General features: G+C 36.2%; 2 protein-coding genes across 3 annotated transcripts; both read left to right on the plus strand.

Annotated features, from left to right (window-relative positions):
- The first annotated feature begins 356 nt into the window (after nt 1-356).
- Nucleotides 357-3,175, plus strand: LOC116174597 (periodic tryptophan protein 1 homolog). Its single transcript, XM_031492537.1, has 6 exons — nt 357-384; nt 907-1,104; nt 1,430-1,855; nt 1,905-2,072; nt 2,124-2,408; nt 3,062-3,175. Exons 1-6 carry the CDS (start codon nt 357-359, stop codon nt 3,130-3,132), a joined length of 1,176 nt encoding a protein of 391 aa, XP_031348397.1. The 3' UTR covers nt 3,133-3,175.
- Nucleotides 3,176-4,633: 1,458 nt separating this feature from the next.
- On the plus strand, nt 4,634-19,717 carry LOC116173104 (serine/arginine repetitive matrix protein 2-like). Of its 2 annotated transcripts, none has more exons than XM_031490390.1 (5): nt 4,634-8,122; nt 8,172-8,232; nt 8,283-8,312; nt 16,830-17,053; nt 17,477-17,938. In XM_031490390.1, the coding sequence occupies exons 1-5, from the start codon at nt 5,126-5,128 to the stop codon at nt 17,483-17,485; spliced, it is 3,321 nt and encodes a 1,106-aa protein (XP_031346250.1). In that variant the 5' UTR covers nt 4,634-5,125; the 3' UTR covers nt 17,486-17,938. The 2 variants fall into 2 exon arrangements, with proteins under 2 accessions (XP_031346250.1, XP_031346249.1); XM_031490389.1 differs by lacking the exon at nt 17,477-17,938 and adding an exon at nt 17,949-19,717 and having other exon boundaries at nt 4,636-8,122.

Consider the following 19,717-nt stretch of genomic DNA (forward strand, 5'->3'; position numbering starts at 1 on the left):
AGTTTTTCAGTCTTCTTGGTATCAGCCGTGAATGCAAGTCCAGCATGTTAGAACCTGGGAAAAGATTGTCATTGAGACTCACTCCATGGTTCTTTACGAGGTTCTTTATTTGTGGCCGCATCCAAAACCCTCTGATTTTATTTAGCTTTTTGGGCTTGAGGACTCCATGATCTGCTCCACACACTTATATTCTTTTCAATTTGGTCGGTTATCCTTGGCACTTACTCCAAATGCATTCCTTCTCAGCCATGAACAAGGGGATCTTATTTGTGCTTGTCTGGCTACGGTTTGGACCATCAACTGTCCTTTCTACCTTATTCTTATGTAGCCATTAATGGAATTTATAAATTCCAAAAATGACTCCTGTAGGCGAGGATAGCGATCGTGAGAAAATGCAACAATTAATTTATCTTTCTTTAACTCGAATTAATGATAGTAGCTTAATCTATCATAATACTATGCGATCAAAAATGAGTTGCGGTTGAGTCACCTTTGGAATTTTTGTTTACATGGGAAATACTTACTTAACTTGAACTTCAAAGGCGACTCAACAGCAACTCATTTTTGATCGCCCGTTATAAAACGACACACATACAATTAGAAACAACCAAACAGGAAAAAATGGACCAACACAACTGATTTTCATACAATAATTTAAAAAAGAAACCTGTACTAAATCCCACTAGATGGCACTTGCAACCTGAAAAATGTAATTTGTCACCCTGTATCTTTTTTAACCTGTGTGGCGCAGTAGTGTGGAAGTGCGACTGTGTCACTAAGGGTCCCTGGTTCAAATTCGTGGTCGGGCATGGATATTTGTAAATGTATAGTGGGTTGGGGTGGTAGAGCAGCCTTGGCTGAAACCCCGCCCATTTAAAAATAAACTCAAAAATAAATAAATATGAGAGACTTCATTTTTTCCAGATGAAGCTGGAACCGCACAGCTGCTAGGAATTGGATCTTTGGCAGAAATCGATGGCGATGCAGAGGATCACTTTTCGGAATCTGATGATTCTGACAAAGAAGATGATGAAATCAAACCTGATGACAATCTAATTCTAGCGGGGAGAGTAGAAGAGGATGCAAGTACATTAGAAATTTATGGTAAATAAATTACAGAAATGTACAAAATAGTTTCTAAACTCTTATCCCACAAATTTGGGAAAATCTTTTTTTGTGTATTTTTGTTTTTAACATGTTGGCCGCCATATATACAGCCGGCTGACATAGGAGATGTTATTTTTCCAAGCCAGCCGGCTACACGGCGTGTGACAGCGCAAGCGTGGCAGTCGACTGCCGTAGGAGACAGTATCTCACCCCGCCGGCGATCTGGCGGTTAACGTGTTAACGCATGTTGTCCAATCAGTCTCATTGTCAGACTGATTCTATAATGTTAAATGGGCAAGTTGACATTTTGGCTTCATTCTAGTATACAATCCGACAGAAGAATCCCTTTACGTTCATCACGACTTTAGTCTATCAGCATATCCCTTATGCTTGGAGTGGTTAGACTACGAACCAGGTCATTCTGCAGGGAACTACTGTGCTATAGGGTCCATGAATTCTATTATCGATATTTGGGATTTAGACATAATTAATTGCATAGAACCCGCTTACAAGCTGGGAAGGAAACCTAGTAGAAAAAAAGGTTTAAGTAGGATAGGCCACTCAGACGCGGTATTGAGCTTGGCTTGGAATAGTAATTTTCATCATGTGCTTGCTAGCGGCTCAGTTGACAGGAGTATTTTGCTGTGGGATTTGGATTCCGGAGAACCTGCAACCACTATCAACGCTTTTACGGATAAAGTGCAGTGTTTGGAATGGAAACCAGATGAATCACAAACATTACTCGCAGGCAAGGTTTTTTTTACAGTGACAGTGCAAAGTTTTATCTCTGTTTTTAGGCGGTTGTGATAACACGGTCAAATTATTTGATTGCAGCAATCCAGAAAATTACAAAACATGGCAAACTAGCGGTGAAGTTGAATCGCTTGCTTGGAATCCAATAGAGTCTTCCTCATTCTGTGTTGGAACAAATACTGGAGTAATTCATTGCTTTGATTATAGACAAGGTGGGCTATGAAAACTGAAAGGAACTATACGTGTAATTGAATTTTTGATAGAATCTCCTATTTGGACTATACCGGACGCGCACGAAAAGGAGGTTACCGGCTTGAATATTAGTGATCGATATGCAGGGTTTCTCGTAACCGCATCTGCTGATGGATTGGTAAAGGTGTGGGATTATACAGCAAGTAATCAACCCCGTATGATTTCCGACAAAGATTTTGGCATGAATTTGGTTCACTGTTTGGCATTGTGTCCAGATTGGCCATTTGTGATCGCTGCGGGTGGTGATAATAAAATGAATAATTTTTCGGTATACGATTTACAAAATTCTGACGCTGGTGAGTTTTTGTATGGTTTGGAATAAGGCTAATCTTCATTGACCCGAAAAAAATTACCTTTCCCTACAGAGGCTATTTTTCAGGTAGGGGGGTTGTATGGACGTGTAATTTACTGTGATTACTACTGATGGTAGGGTTGACCCTCGGGTTTAAAGCAAATGCGACTGCGACAAAAATGGACTCGATCCTGTAGCCAATAGCATTGAATAAGGAATCTTCGTTTTTTTACAAAAAAGCACGCGGCTTGCCTAAATTAACCAGAGACTCAAACTTTACTGGGTTCATAAACACGCGTGACAAAAAAAACCAGTTACAAAAACCTTAAATCTAAAATGAAACCCCTAACGTTTAATTGAGGGATTTATGCGTTGGGCATTCAGTCAGTAATGTATTGTATTGAATACAGAGTTTAAGTACGTAAATACAGGGGCTTTCAATGAATGATATGTTTGATTGCTATAATTTGGTAGTACTCAATAATATGATTTATATGGTGCATTACACACTGTAATGTACCTATTATTAATTGCCGTTTATATTTTAAGGTATTTTCTGGGGTTAACGAAGATAATACGGTTATTCTTTTTTATAAATTTATGTTAATTATTCAACTGAGTTATTATTCAACTGAGTTTAATAATTTTTTTTTTCAGTTCGAAACACATTTCAGTCTAGAGAGGTGACTCAAACGCCATGTGGAGCAACAGATGAACCAATGACATGAATTTGTGTATAAATAAGTACCTAATATATTTTGTTTATTGAAATGGTGGTCACAATTCATTTAGCAAATGTCCCCTACTCTCAATTTTAACTCTCGATCTGTGCAAAGTGTTTCCAAGTATAAATCTTTAATGAAGGGTTTAAATTATTTTTTCTATTTCGGTGTTACAATGAGAATTTTGTGCAACTGTTTTCGGCAAAAACAGTGTTTCAATGAGTTCCATTGTAACATTGTTTTTGGTAAAATTATGTACGTAAAATTTATGTGTTTTCCTTGATTTTTGGTACATGAAGAACTTAATACATTCCAAATCAGCAGTTCACACATCCACCATAAATAAATTTATCTACGAATAAAAAATTACCATTCACTGAATTTAAAGTTTCCAATTGTCAGTGTTGTGTTTATCTACGCTGCCAACTTAAAATTTGTCAACGTAAATGGTGTTGCCAACTTAAGACATATTAATTCTAAAGTTTCCTGTAGTTTTTGTAATACTTTTTAATTAAATTAAAGCTCCGAAATAGAAAAAATAGTATGAAAAACACGTGTTACAATGCTTTGTCGTATTACAATAGGTCACATTGTAACACTTGTCTTCCAATATACTATTATATTTGTTGCTTTTTTTGCAAGAGGTTGGTGACAAAGATCCCGACAGATGAATTCAGTTTTGCGAAACAAAACTGCCGGTACTGGACTGATGAGACACTTTGGGCGGGTTTACTAGCAGACCGAATTTTTTACAGAGGTAATGTAACTGGCGAGGTTTACATGGAGATACCTAAGAATTCGATAGAGCCATCAGTTGTCCATGAAATTGAAAATCAAAGGGATTTAGAATGAAATTTAAATGTTAATAAATCTTAAGTTACAAGATAGTAGACACTCCAAAGTTTTAAGGTCTACCAGCCCGACACTTCGTGTTCAAGTTATAATCTCAATGATATGAGGTCAAAAAAAGAGGATTGGGTAGAAATTTAAGTTCCTTTCATTCCAGTATCATTAGAGGATAAAACCAGTTTTTCCCCCGGCCCCCACCCGATTTTGATTAAGGGAGAAAGATGGTAGTTGGTGGAAAACAGTTACTTTGGTTGAGACCTTTAATTAGAATACCACCAAGATAAATCTAATTTCTAACACCTTCTCCTCCAACAGTTACTATAACTGATATCGAAAAATGAGCTGCAGTGGACACGTATAGTTTGTAGAATCCAATTCCTTTTAATGAAACCTTTCATTAGAATATAAGGGTTAGACGTGCTCCCCCCTTCCTCTCCAACTTTTTTCAGTTTTACTTGACATGGGGAGCAAAAAACGTTTTTCCCATGTTAATTCCCTATGTTAGGTTTTGGAATATTCACCCGCTATATTACTTTCTCATTACCGTATCCGCATCTTTAAAACATTATTTTTTGCGTGCCATTTTAAACAAACCAGTGGGCTCTGAAATACCAGTAGTTACCTACACAAGAAGTAATTGACATTTTACGGTTTTATCACACAATTCGAATGATTTCTACATGTAAACAATATAGAAAAATGCAAATTAGAGAATGCGCATAAAACAGAAAGGATGAAAGATTCCATAAAGAAATTTAAAATGGTATCGGCCCAGTGAAAACTGAAGAAGATATAAACCAGAAACTAAAATAAAATTATAGTATATTTAGCATCTAGTTGCACACTGTGTTGCCTATGTACATGCCGAAAAATTTTGAACATATAAATACCTTTTCTGAGTTTCATAGACTTCCGCTACGAGACTTTAGCCACAACCAAAAATATTTTGTGTTTCTAACCTAACCTCAAATTATCTTTTAGAAACAATCTCATTAGAGACCGAAGTGTGTTATTGAAACGAAAAAAACCTAATGTTTTAGGTGTCTTTTTCAGCTCGTGCAATTCAGTTCTTAACAGCACTAAACACATAACTTTAAAAGTGTCTAATATTACTTCTTGGTGACCTAATTTTAGTCATACAAACAAAATTATGACTACCATTAATAGCGCAACGGAATTGATTGAGTCGGATAGTGAGGATGATTTTAAATCCAAACAAGTAACTCCCCGGCCTCACAAAGAAGAGATCAAAAGTAAACTTACGAATTGTGAATTTGAGGAAGATGTTCCGTCAGATTTCTTTGACGACTTTTCGAATGATGACTTTATGGATGGCCTGGATATGGTCGAATCTTGTGACGATGACTGTCAGGACGATGAGGGTCTGAGAATTATAAAACAAAAGAAATTAGCGAGCAGGATCGGATTCCGAAAGGGAAGTCGGCCACATTTTAAGCGACACAGATCGCACAGTTTTTCATTATCATCAAGTGAAAGTTATGGAGAACGAAGTCGATCCTTAGAACGTTATTCGAGTGAACGCTGGTCTAGGGAAAGATATAGAGGGTATCCCGGGTTTAGAAGGGGAGGCTATATTGGACCTAGAAGGGGAGGTTTTATACCTAATTTCAGAGGGAGATATACATGGTATAAAAGAGGTTATGTGTTACCTTATGGTTATAGGGGCCCAAGAACAAGAGGATATACACGAGGGTATGCCTGGCCGAGACGAGGAGGTTATACAGGACCAAAATCAGAAGATTATATAGAACCAAGATCGGAGGATTACTCTGAGTCAGAATCAGAAGGTTACGGTGAACTAAATTTGGAGGGTTACACTGAGCCAAAATCAGAAGATTACGTAGAGTTGGTATCGGACGATTATGCTGGGTCAGAATCAGATGGCTACACTAGGCCCAAATCAGGAGATTACACTGAGTCCAGGTCAGAAGAGTACACAGAGCCAAAATCAGAAAGACATACGGAGTCAAAAACGGAACGCTACTCGAGGTCTAAATCGGGCGGTTACACTGGGTCAAAATCAAAAGAATATACAAAGTCAGATTCGGGGCATACTGCGTCAAAATCAGAAGATTACTCGGAACCAAAATCAGAAGGTTACACAAAGTCAAAATCAGATCACACTGGGTCAAAATCAAAAGGGTATACGGAATCGAAACCAGATGATTACTCGGGCCCAAAATCAGAAGGTTACACAAAGGTAAAATCAGGCCATACTGGCGCAAAATCGGAAGGGTATACTGGGTCAAAATCAAAAGGGCATACAGAATCAAAATCAGAACATTACCCGGAGCCAAAATCAGAGGGTTACACAAAGTCAAGATCAGGTTACACTGGGCCGAAATCCGAAGAGTACACTGGGCCCAAATCAGAAGGGCATACTAGGTCAAAATCAAAAGGGTCAAAATTAGAGGATTGCACTGAGACGAAATCAGCAAGTTACACAAAGTCATCAAGGTACACTGAGTCAAAAACAGAAGGGTACACTGGGCCAAAATCAAAAGAGTATACCATGTCAAAATCAGAAGGTTACCCAAAGTCAAAATCAGGGTACACTGGACCGAAATCCGAAGGGTACACTGGGCCGAAATCCGAAGGGTACACTGGGCCGAAATCAGAAGGGTACACTGGGCCAAAGCCAAAAGGGCATTCTAGGCCAAAATCAGACTACACTGGGTCAGAATCAGAAGATCGCAGGAGGCGTAAGTCAGAAAGTTACACTGAATCAAAATCGAAAGATTATACAAAATTGAATTTGGAAGGGTACACAAAGTCAAGGTCAGGTTACACTGGACCAAAGTCAGAAGGGTACCATGGACCAAAATCAAGAGGGTATTCAGGGCCAAAATCAGAAAGTTACACAAGGTCAAAATCAGGTTACACTGGGCCGAAGTCAGAAGGGTACACTGGGCCAAACTCAAAAGGATATACTGGCCCAAAATCAGAAGGTTACACAAGGTCTAAATCAGGAAGTCACACAGGGTCAAAAGTGGGTGGTTATAGTGGACCTAATACAGAAAAAAATATGTTTTTGAAAAATCTGTCTGATATTGACTCTGAAATCGATGACTTTGAAATAGACAAAAGTGAAAATGTAGAAAAGGTTGATTCATATACTTTCACAAGGCACGAATATAAAAAGTCATCTTCTTCGCCTAAACATCGCAATAGACATAGTCGAAGTCCAATTCATGTCAAGACAAGATCACCGCTTACTGTTAGGTACATGTCTTCTCCAGAATTGAAAAGAAGTCATAGTCCTGAGCGCAGGAAGCTGCATCGAAGCAGCAAGTACAGCCATGATTTAAAACGTAGAAAACGTTCTAGGAGTCGTAGCCTTAAGCTAAAGCCGGAATTGACTTCTAAGAGACATAGAGAGAGAGCTCGTGAGAAATCTTCCAAGGAGTCTTTGTCTCATCGCTTACAGAGTCAGTCGAGACGTGTTGACTTTTTAGAGGAATTGGCAACTAAGTTGGAAAAAATGGAGAAAAATAAATACTACAAAAAAGTGCTACAAATAATAGGAGAAGGAGAACCTTCTGCTGACTCGGACACTGCTAGTCATAGGAAGCCTTCCCCTCCAGCTCCCAAACATCAGCACTCAGTTCCTCCTGCACGCTCACACTCTAATTATAACCCAACTCCTCCAAACCATCCACACTCCTCTAATTATCATCCATCTCATTCCGGTTTCCCTCCCAACCAGTCACACGAACATTTTCGCCCCACACCTGATTTTGGTCCCAATCACTCACACTCGCATACTTATCACCACTCATTTCCTTCTGGACCTTCACCAAATGCAACCCAGATGCACATTCCTGTAGTGGAACCGGGCCCATATTTTCCTCAACGCAGGGAGCCTTCTCCTCAGTTTGATAATAATTTCTTCGAGAATCAGCAGTTTGCTACGAATTATCCTTCTGCACCATTCCCAGGCCCTACACATAATCAGCATAATCCTTATGACGATCACAGACGTGAAGCTCCACGTATGCAAACCGAACTACCAAGTACTTCAACCGGTCGGAGTCGTGCAAATGAGTTTAGTCGAGAATTTGGCAACACCAAAACGTCCAGTAATCTAAGATTTGATCTTCAAAAGGAAAAAGAAGAATTTTTCAAAGTAACGTTCCCCGTTCGATTGTCATTAAGTAACGTTTTTATTGTTTTAGATATTTGAAAATAAGAACGCCGGTGAGCAGGTCTATCAAAATGCTCCAGAAGAATATGCGGGTAAGTTTATTTAAATTTTTTATATAAATTTTTATATCTAAATTCTACAGAACACATGAATGTACCGAGAGAGAGAAGAGGTAAGTGTTTTACGTAGTAATCATGGCGTACGAATGGAGTAGCTATATATCTGCATTTGAATATAGTGGAGTTTTACATAGCATTTAAGGGCGTTCTATTTTAGTTAGTCGATGATAAAATTTGTATAGTGTGGGTAAAACCGGAAAGAAGGGATTGGTTGGAAATGTAATCCCAAAATTGACTGTAGAGTTAATATGGTGTGTTCCACTGCTACACTTTTTTATTATGAGCTAGAGCTTGGTTAAATTAACAAATGTAAATTTTGTTTGCAATAGTTGAATCAGAAAAACAATTGAGCATAGGGTTACTGAGATACTCAACAATATAACATTTTTTAATGCGACGAACTGGATATGCTGGACCACTACACTTTTCAAAGTCATTTTGCAAAAGGTTAATGAAAACAGCAACATTGCTTTCCCAATTGGTTTCCTTTCTGGATTTGAAGCGGGGGGTGAACATACGTCCGCGCGCACATAGGCCTCCTTTTTTGGGCTCGTTGTACTGCCATCATGATTATAGTTGCCCGCTCCAACATCACACGAGCTATCTCACAATTTGAGGACACATGTAGGAAAACGGCTCTAGTGTTGCGCCCATGCTTGGTCAGGATTCACTTCTTTAATTTGGACGAGTAGGTGACACTCGTAAAGAATGCGGGTACCGTTTCCTCGCCCGTATTGTATCTTAGTCAAGCTGGTGCGATGTCTCAGGGGCGACCCTAATACCAATGACCTTGACATTCAAATTCGAAGGACCACCCTAGAGTACGCTCAGGGCATGGAAGCAATGAGCACCTTTAGCTCTCATTACATATTCTAAAACGGTAACAATATAAATTGATTTGTATACTCATAATATACAGGGTAAGTAAAAAATCCACGGAACGTTATAGCTTAGTCTCGAGACCTCATATTGACTTCGGGTTTTCGCTATATGAAAGCTTAGGCGTTCCAGATGTGCAGCTATCAAAAATTAACTTTGATATCCTTCACCAAAATCGTTATTTATTTTTTAATTTTTTTGGCCTTTATTTTAAGTGGACGGGGTTTCAGTCAAGGCTGTTCTACCTACCCAACCCACTATACATTTACAAATATCCACGTCCGAACCTGGATTCGAACCAGGGATCCTTAGTACCGCAGTCGAGCTTCAATCTTAAGCATCCATTTTCTTGGGAAAAAGACTAAACTCAAGAAGTGATCCATGTGCAGTTTTAGCGCCGAAAATATTTTTATGCAGAAGATGTTAAAATCGTTATTTATGCACCCATTTTCTTAGAAAAAAGGCCATGTTTTATTGTTCGATGCGCAAGAAGTAATCCATGTGTATTTTTGGTCACCAGCACATTTTTGGTTAAAAAATATTAAAATAAAAATATCGACTTCAAAGGTAGTCTGTTCATCTGTCTATGTGAGTGGGTTGCACTGGCAATACCCACATGGTAGTCTTCTTTTTTCGACTTCCAATTTAGTCGGACGATGATACAATTTGTAGTGTTTCTTATTTTAATTTTTGTATCACTTTTCGCATAAAACAAAAACCTTAGTTACATTTCTTATGTAGTTCTTTATTCTGCGTCCGATAACAATGAAATATACAGGGTGTCGCATTTAAAAACAAAACTTCCTGGAAAATAGGAAATTTTTCCAATAGGTATTCTTGCATGATTATGCTGTTGTGCCATACATCATTTTATTCGGAATAACAAATGCTACTTGATACAGTATGAACTTTTTTACGGACCATATAAAAAAATAAAGTTCATGATTCCTTCAAAACGAAACGTTGTATTGAAAGTCTCTCAACGCTGTTTTGTAGTGGCAATGAGAAAGTGTTTTTTTTAATTTTTAACGCATTTTTAAGAATTAAAAAAATGTGCTATTGTTTGCGTTTTGTACGTCCATCCGTCCGGACCCACTTCTACCGTTTTGAACTACTTCTAGAGAAATGGTCCTTGAGTCCTGGAAATGGGGAGGGGGGGGGGGTAAACACATGTTCTGCCCTTCATGGTAGTCTAATGAAAGGTCTCATGGAAATAAATTGGTTTGTATAAACTATAACTTTCCCGTGCGACTATTTTTCGAGATCAGTGAGCGACGGGGCCTGAGGGGAGGGGGGGGGGCTTAAAAATTAATGTTTTCTCATTGTATTCTAATTAAAGGTCTCTTAAATTCATAAATCAATGATTTTATATTTAAAGAATTTATTTTATCTTTAAGTTACCCCAACTAATTTTTTTAAATACAAAAATTATTCTAAAATAAAATAAAAAATTAAACTCTATGGGGTCTTCTCGTCTTTTATTTACATTAATAATAATTTATGTTTTTTTTAACATGATTATATCAACTTTTCTATTTAATTTTACAAAGAAACCGTTTTCTACTAACTACTGCCCTTCTTTCTGTCCTCTTTATCTTTCATGGTACTCTAATGAAAGGTCTCAACGAAAGGAATTAATTTCTACCAACCATAGCCCTCCTCCTCGATCTCTTATCGTGATCGGGTATATTCCCTTATACCTCAAGAACGGATTGTCGGAAGAGAGTACTCACAAAGGGCGATTGAGACGTCTGCAAGAAATATATCTATTGGTAATGTCAAAACAAAAGCTATTTCAGTTAAAAAAAATGCACTTTATCTGCGCAAGAGTTGTGCACAATTTATACTTGTTTTGTATCTATTCAAATAACAGTAGGAAAAAATAAAAACAAAATCGGAAAATTTCGCTTTTCTGGCATATCTTCGGAAGTAATTGGAATTTTCTGTTTTTTTCTTTACAGCATGATAATGTCTCTTTAACTGCGCAACTTGTATGTAATTTGACCATCTTCGTATCTTCTATTGTTTCCGAGATCCCAATGATAGACATTCTTATCTTGGACCATTGAACTAGATACTCATAACTGGAATGGTATCGCCCGTAAACAGTTGTTGCAAGGGCGCCGTGCCGAAAGAGATGGGTAGAGGTAGGTATACCTCATTGTGTTTCACTCACATGGCGTTTATGCGTTTTACAAAACAACGTACCAGACAAGGATGATTATACAAACAATGTGCCAGAAAAAGATGAGGATACCTACCACAGCCTACGTTAGGCGGCACGAGTTTTGATTATCAATACCCTTCCAGTAACCTGTGACAGCGTATGTCTGGGACCAAGAAAAATCTTGTTGATATGCGCATGCGCATAGGCTTCAGGTATTTTTGAGAATCTTAGATAACCTATGCACAATAGAAGGTCTGAGAATTGTAGGAATCACATAAGCCTCACCTTCAATTTCAATGCTGGTTATTTTCTCAGCTGCATCAAAATAGCATTTCATTCTGTCTGTTTATTTAATGTTAGTTCGTTATTTATTATTTAGTGTTTGATAATTATTGTCATTAGAGTTGGCTTAATTAGTTTAGTAAAACTGGGATTACATCGTAGGCGAAAGAAAATGATAATCTATTTGTGCTGATTTGAAAATCGATGTGCGCATAGAAAAGAGAAGCTCAACCCGCCAATAAGAAAGTCAAGAATTTTTGATGAAGCATGCAAAATTGGAGTGGCTGAGTAATGTGCTGCATATCCTACACCAATTCCATAAGTGCAAAAATTAACCAATGTGTTAGTAAGTTACAAAATGCAAAAAAAATTAGGATTTTCCATATAGATACAAATTTTGCAAAAACGATGCCAGGATGCCCAGGATTAGTGATTAATGAAGAAACAATGGTAGAATATCTTAATTTTGTACAATAAAATTTGCTTTCATGAAGCACATCTTTTGTCAACTTTCACAAATGCGGGTTATGAGATTTACATATTTTAAGAAGATGGTTTTGGAAAATTTTTGGAGAACCAAGTGGATAAAATTGTAGTCATCCTCCTAATTGAAGAAAAACTGCAACAGTTTATGCTACACATTCCGCTGTGGTTGTTTAAGCTGATTGACACGGTGTAATAGAATGGCCAGAAAGTTTTGGACTGATTTTTCCTTTGCGACCTTTAAAAACAGTTGTGTACAAGATACAACCTGGAAATGTGTATGAATTAAGAGACACGAAGTTTTTTAATATCGCTTAAGGATTTGATGGAGCTCATTGTGGCTATTTAGTAAAATAGATTTGTAAACAATAAACGCAAATGGTAAAATTCATTCATTTTCTATTTTCTTGCAGTTTTATTAAAATATTTTTTGATCGGACAATACAGAGAATCGTATGGCTTGAATAAATTAAATGGTGGTATACTAAGTGTGCATCTTGTCATGTAAATCGATGTGTTTTTGCAATTCTTCTTGTTAAAATGTGATAAAACTTAGTTTTTTGACAGTGAATAACAATGTGTTAAAAATTCTTGTGAAAAATGTGTCATCATTAGACGCGACAGTCACTGGAGGTAAATGTGTTTCTTTAATTTTCTTGTCTGAGACGAAGATGGACATAAAAATAAAAGGAAACTTGTTAGGAGACAAGCTAGGATAATTGCTGGCTGGTTTTCATAGTTCACCTTAATCCACTTAAATTGAGAGATGAGATATTAAAAGGTTACACTCATACAGGAATCAATAATAAATGCTTAAATCTTACAGTTGGCAAAGAAACGTCTGCATGGATTCAACGGTTTTACATATTTTCCACAAATAGTGCATGTGACTACGTTCGTTGAGTGTACTAATAGATAATGAACAATTATTTGTTAGGTAGGAAATCTGTAAAAGTCCAAGTCTAGTCTATTTCGGATATTACCCACACTACCCTGTATGATGTTAATGTTTAGTTTGCGATTCTGCGAGAAAGTATGTATAATCACATTATATATCCATTATATATGTAAACTCCAAATAAGAGAAGAACAAGACTTCTTTTGGAAAATTAAATGACGTAATATACAGGGTGGGCCAATAGTGCATGGGTGAACGCACAAAAAATCATCAAAATTCATTGTCGGGGCTACAACTACAACCTAGAAATATTTTCAATGAAATTGCAATTGTTATACAGGATGATTCCATTTTTTAAATAAAACTGTATATTATTGCATAATTCGATTCCTTGGTCAATTTTAGTGTGACTTGATGTATTACACATGATATCTAAAATGAGCCGTTTAGCTTCAATCAGAGGTGACTTGATTTTTTTAAATAGAACTACGATTTTTTTTATTACGTCAAATGTAGGTTTTGATTACCTTTCTAACGATATAAGTATGTCGATATTTACCTTTTACATATTTTTAATTCAACATTTTCTGATAATTTACAGTGTTTTTCGATTTCCAAACCCCCTCAGAAATTAGTAGGCCCTTCAAAATTATAAAAACCAATTTATAGAACAATTACAACACACAAAACAAAATCTCAAAAACCGCAAAAACCAAAATTTAAAAAAACAATTATTTTAATAAGTTATGTCTCCCGCGCTGTACCAAACATTTGCTGATGCGTTTAGAAAAACATTTCTTCACACAACAAACTACAGTTGGCGTTACGAATGAGAAAACATTACAAATGCGCATTTGCATATTCTCTTGTGTTATTATGGTACTTCTTTGTATACAATTCCTTTCACATATCACCATAAGAAGAAGTCCAGTGGTGTAATATATATCGAGCACGCGCTGATCAATTTATAGCGCCTCCTGGACCTATCGACCTCCCGGGAAATTGTTGATTGAGTCATTCTTTAATGTTTAGAAAAATGAGGTGGGACACCATCGTGCTCAAACCACATTCCTTTTACAATGTGCACTGCAACATTTTGAAAGAGGAAAAAGTTCCTACTTAAAATACATAGTAAAGAGCACTGTCTCAGTTATTTTTTTCGAATTCCATTTTTCTGACAATCAACAACAGAATTGAAAATGCCAACGAACCAAACTGGCAGATATTTTTAATTTTATTTTGTTTTTCCAATATGGCTTTTTGTTCAAATTTATTAATTTAAGCTCACGCATTGATTTACATGCAAAATTCATTTTTATCTCTTAAAATGAGCTATGCACAACATGAATGAGATTTTGTTTTGTTAATAATAATAGATAATAATTTTTAACAGATTACTAATTACTGAGAGGATTCGAAAATCGGAAAACACTGAATTATTACAAATTGCCAAAAATGCGTAAAAAAACCTCGGGAAATACTGACATGCTTAGGTATATAATTAGAAAGGTAATCAAATCCTTAATTTTTTGATGCAATAAAAAAAACTTGCTAATTTCATTTAAAAAAGTTCTTATAACACAAAGAATGTTTAATTTCGCTCGTTTGGCGCATGTTAGTACATCGCATATGCAACAATATACAGCGGTTGCATTTAAAAAAATTAATTTCGGTATAAATCACCCTGTATAACAATTGCAATTTCTTTGATAACATTTTTAGGTTGTAGCCTAAGAGTCCCTCAACATGCCTTGACAATGAATTTTGTATATGTGCATTAATAAACCCACAATCTTCCACCCACGCACTAATGGTCTACCCTGTATACTTTTAAACGTTTCTGATCAGTGCCATTTTAAAATATCAGTGGCGTTGATGCAGGCAGGTTACAGAAAATTAGTTTATTCCAATTGTGACATATTAATAATCCCTTTTAAGAAATGTGTCAATTTAGATATTAATTAATTAGTCATCGCAAAGGAATTATTTAGCAGCTAGCAATGTGTGGTAAAGATGTAAGGTAGATTTCTATTTATATTGTGATCAATGTGGAACAGTCTGTTATTTATGAAAAATGTTGTGTTACTGCACTTTAACAAAGTTATGTCTAACTTCATACGCGTGCTTTTATTCCATTCAGAGCATTTCTCAATATACACTGTGTTCTAAGTGAAGTCGGGTGCAGTCAGAAGCAAATATTTATTATCGGTGACCAATTCGTCATTCTATACCATTGTAATGTTCCGTCATAATTTAATATTTACATAGACACCTGTTAAACTGAGTCCTATGTAAATTACAGCTTGACACGTTCATGGAGACCACATGAGCTTGATAGTCCTTGAAGATGAAGTACTGGTATCGTACTGTCAATCTTTTGAGTATGGTGATAGAGGGGATCAAGACTGGCACTTTTTCCATATAAACCGGGGGTCCAACGTGTTTCGTTTGGGAGCCACCACTAAAGAAGTGGTGAAATTTGGATTGCTTTTTTAATTTTTTTCTCAGCAACCATAGTCGATATTACGATACTTGCAATAATGCTTATTGATTGTAATGGAACTCTACTTAAAAAGCATTTTCCCACCACCCACGGAATTTTTGGAATCGAATTTGCAGACTTGAATACAAATAATTTGCGACATTTGTAATTAACTACATGCGAAATTAGATCACTCACTAGTAGGCGGGGGACACTTTGTAACCCGAAGGCTCAATCTTCAAATGAGTTTAACTTTTGTTTGAAAAAAACTGTTCGACAATTTTGTTCCTTAACTCATCAAGTATGTACACAACAAATTTCGTGGAATTCTCTCCCATTTTCGTTGTCCGGCTAAGAATTGCAGTTTTTTTCGCACCCCCAAGTAGGGGTGCGCTCTTTCGTGGTAGGAATTTTGAAAAAAAATTTTAAAAATCGGACAGAGCATACCCTAAAACCAATTCAAAGAAGTGCTACCCATCTTTGTAACTCTTATGGTGCTGAGATAAAAATTAAAGAAGAAATCCAAATTTCACCACTTCTTTGGGGGTGGCTCTCAAACGAAACACGTTGGAGTCTCGGTTTATTTGGAAAAAATACTTGTCTTGATCCCCTCTATCACCCAATTTTTTTTACATACGGTCATGTAACACCCTGTATACCTACAAGTATTTTTTAGATCCAGTTGTATCAAGATAGTTCAAGGTCAGTTCAGGCTAGCTAACCGAATGAAGAAATTCGATTGGTTAACTTTCACAAAATAATCCAATCACTCGACATCCGGCTATGTAGCCCAACGCTCTACCAATCTGAGCCGCAGTGTTGGTAGAAAACACGAAAAACGCAAATTTCGCACGTTACTATGACTCTTGTGTTTCCACGACCGTGCTTGGTTTGTAGTTTACCTAGGTCTCGGTTAAATGTATAATTTACAATGCATGTATTTTGTATATTACCATAGAGGTAATGTAGATAACAGGGTACACACTGTTGTTTAGAAAATCCGATTGCTTTTTTAATAAATATGACAAATTATTATTTTAACAGTGAAGGGTACGACTTAAGTACTTACAAAAATGTACTTGGTACTTAAATTTAGACGAACTCGTTTGAATAGAAGTTTTCCTTGATGTTCAGGATTTTATAATTAGATATAGATATAGACTCACAAAAGCTTAGCAATAGTAAAATATGGAATGTTAATAGTCATCAAGTACAATAGAATGTGTCTTACACAACCTGCACTTAATTATTAAAAAAGTAATCGAATTTTATTTTGATAGATTTTGGCGTGTTATTTTAGAATCTCGACGTAAAACTCTTTTTCTTCAAAACGTGGAATATTTGAACTATAAAATAATGAAACTTGATATTTCTAATAGAAAGGAGTGAACTGATCAGCACGTTGCCTATGGAAATTCAGAAAAAAAGAAAAATTGAATCGCAACGGAGACGTGAAAATACACGTCGCGTTCTCGTTGGTAAAACGAAGCAAGATGTTTTTCGTATGCCACGCAAGACGAACCCGGATCTCGTCCATGAAGGTCGCTCGTCTTATCGAATTCAGTTCGATGATGAAATGGATGAAATGGAAGAGAATTATTCTGTAAGTAAAAGTGGATCTTCTTTTTTGTAAAAAAAATCTTGGTCTCCTATACATGGAGCACTTTGACGCCGAACGCGAAGAATAAGACAGTCTTATGTATTCTCCTCGATTAAAAAAAATGCCATAAAGTGTAGTGTAGCTCTGGTTATGCGACCAAACAGAAACCACGGCAACCAATTTGTTTTTTATATAGATCATATGGTGTTTGGTTAAAAATGTACGGAGCATACATATTGAAATAACAAGCATATATTTTTGATGAAACATTTTTATGTTACATTTTAGTCTGTAATAAGTTATTATTTTACTCAACCACTCTAAATGAAGTCATCCATAATTTGTAATTATATGTTGTTCATATTTTATTCTTTTAATGTTCCACTTAGATGTACCTAAGTTGATCCCTGTATTATTCGCTTTTAGGAATTCTAAAGTGACAGCAAGATCAACTCTTGGGCTATCTCAAGTGAAAGTTGCCTAGACATTGTGTACACATATTTAGCTGTTAGTGTTCCTCAACTGAATTGGGAGCAGAAGATACAGTAATATTGTATATTGAATTAAATTTAGTATTGCACTAAGTTTAGTTAATATAGACAACTGTTACTGAATAGTACTAGGAACACTATACATGTTATCTGTGTAGAGCTAAGACGTGTGAGGTGGTTGAATCCACAACATCAATAACATTATTATAATGTAATGTAGTGTCTCTTATAAACTGTGTCATCATAGTGCCAACTTGCAGGTCAATCAAATATGTTAACTTCATTGCGTCATAAAGACGAACAATGTATTGAAATGATTATCAAACGATACTACTCAGAGCTGCACTTCACCACATACTCTTGTGACAAGTTTACTCTTACGAAGATATAATCGAGTTTCTTTACAGATGTCTGCACGGTACGAGGAGCCATGGTGAAATTCAGGATTTGTTGCATTATAATCAAGTTTGGTTTAATAGTAATTAGTAGAGTGTATAATAAAAGTAAATGTGCTTCAAATTTGTTTATATGCGAATTCATCCAGTCATGCGAGGCTGTTTCAAATGAAATGCGGATTGGGGCTGTATAATATCCAACTATCATTGTTTGTAATGGCTTTGCTTGGTATTACATCAATGAGGAAGTGCGCACATGACGTATGTTTTTTAACTGCTGAGGATGTAAATCACTTCGAAATACATAAAAAATAGTGTATGCGTATCTTCATACGGTGTTGCTGGTTCCAGTGTTTATAAGTGGGTTAATGTATTAAAAACGGCGATTGAAAGTGTGAATCATGTCTGAGGATAACTTTGCGGTAGTGCAAGAACTTATTTATCAAGATAGGCGAAATAAGCAACTGATTGATGAACTCAGGGTTCAAGCATGCGTTGCTCTACTTGAGCGATATGACAAAAACGGGGAAGCTTTTCTGGACAGTACGAAAGCTGAGAGCACCACTATCAATCTGGGAACCAGTCAAGTGGCATCGTTACCAAAACCAAAAAACTCAGTGTTGTCGTTTTTGACATTATCGAGCTCAAGGCTGTAGAGCTAATTACTAGAAGCTTATTAAAGGATGTTCTGAAATCAGGAATAAGGACGAAACGGTGTGGACTTTTTCACTAGCTGTTTTATTTCTAATATAGTGCGAATATAACAACAAATAATTAAGCCTCGGTTTTACAGTGATTGACCCACCGTACTCTCCCGATTTAGTGTCAAGTGATGACCACTTTAAAAAACAATTTGGATGGCAAATAAGTTGTTCTCGGATGGAATTGAAGCATCAGTTGACAAATGAAAGAAGCCAATTGAAAAGCAGCGAGAGAAATGAGTTGTTGATTAGTAAATTTATGGAACCAAAAGCCACCCTGGATTTTATTTTGAAACAGCCTTGTATAATCCACATCCACAATGATAAACACACTAAACTCTGATAAAAAGAGATTCACAGTGTGCAAACTGGACATAAATTATAACGGATGGTAGTAATAATGCGGTTGAGAGATAAACACACTAAAGAACAGTGTCCTATATAAATTGAGGTGAAAATTAAAAATTGCATCTAAGTCCCTGAAATACTAGAACATGGCGACGAAAATGAATTTATACCCAAAAAAAATTCGAACCCAATTCTATGTAATTGTAACGTATTTTCGTCACAGTTTTTCTGCGTCCCTAATATTACTCACATGGGGAAAAGTGTTCGTTAAAATTCATGTACCTAGTAATAACCAAAGTATAGTAGTAAATAGTTATATATAAGACATGCGAATAAAAATAGGTACAGATCTGTAACCTACCATGATTAGCTCAAAAGCTTTCACTGGGCACAAGAGCTAGGTAACAATACTGCTTCAGAGTATGGATCACACACGAACCTAAAGTTCGGCACGTTGCATAAGGCTCCAGCAGAGTTAGGTGACTTGAATGTGCTTGCTAGAGACTGGATTTCATGATTTTATGCATTACGTAAATATTGTATGCAGCTCAAAATAAAACAATAATTTTCACGAACTAATAAAAATGAATCACATTGGCGCAAAGAAAATAGTGCATATTTTGCATTTTTGGAGTTTTTGTATGCATATTTAAGAAAGATTAGCATTTTATTAAATTTTTAAACCATTTTTATTGCAAAACAAGTTTCCAGTGGTAGTAATTGGAACAATCA

Source organism: Photinus pyralis, unplaced genomic scaffold (assembly GCF_008802855.1).
Source record: "Photinus pyralis isolate 1611_PpyrPB1 unplaced genomic scaffold, Ppyr1.3 Ppyr1.4_LG6, whole genome shotgun sequence".
NCBI lineage: Eukaryota > Metazoa > Arthropoda > Insecta > Coleoptera > Lampyridae > Photinus > Photinus pyralis.

Bases quoted from the DNA above. Each gene is read 5' to 3' on its own strand.
- LOC116173104 (XM_031490389.1), top strand. From the start codon at position 5,126: ATGACTACCATTAATAGCGCAACGGAATTGATTGAGTCGGATAGTGAG. The intron at 8,313-16,829 runs GTAAGTGTTTTA...TATTTCTAATAG, and splicing joins TGTACCGAGAGAGAGAAGAG to AAAGGAGTGAACTGATCAGC. The intron at 17,054-17,948 runs GTAAGTAAAAGT...GTTTCTTTACAG, and splicing joins AAATGGAAGAGAATTATTCT to ATGTCTGCACGGTACGAGGA.
- LOC116174597 (XM_031492537.1), top strand. From the start codon at position 357: ATGACTCCTGTAGGCGAGGATAGCGATC. The intron at 2,073-2,123 runs GTGGGCTATGAA...AATTTTTGATAG, and splicing joins TTGCTTTGATTATAGACAAG to AATCTCCTATTTGGACTATA. The intron at 2,409-3,061 runs GTGAGTTTTTGT...TTTTTTTTTCAG, and splicing joins TTTACAAAATTCTGACGCTG to TTCGAAACACATTTCAGTCT.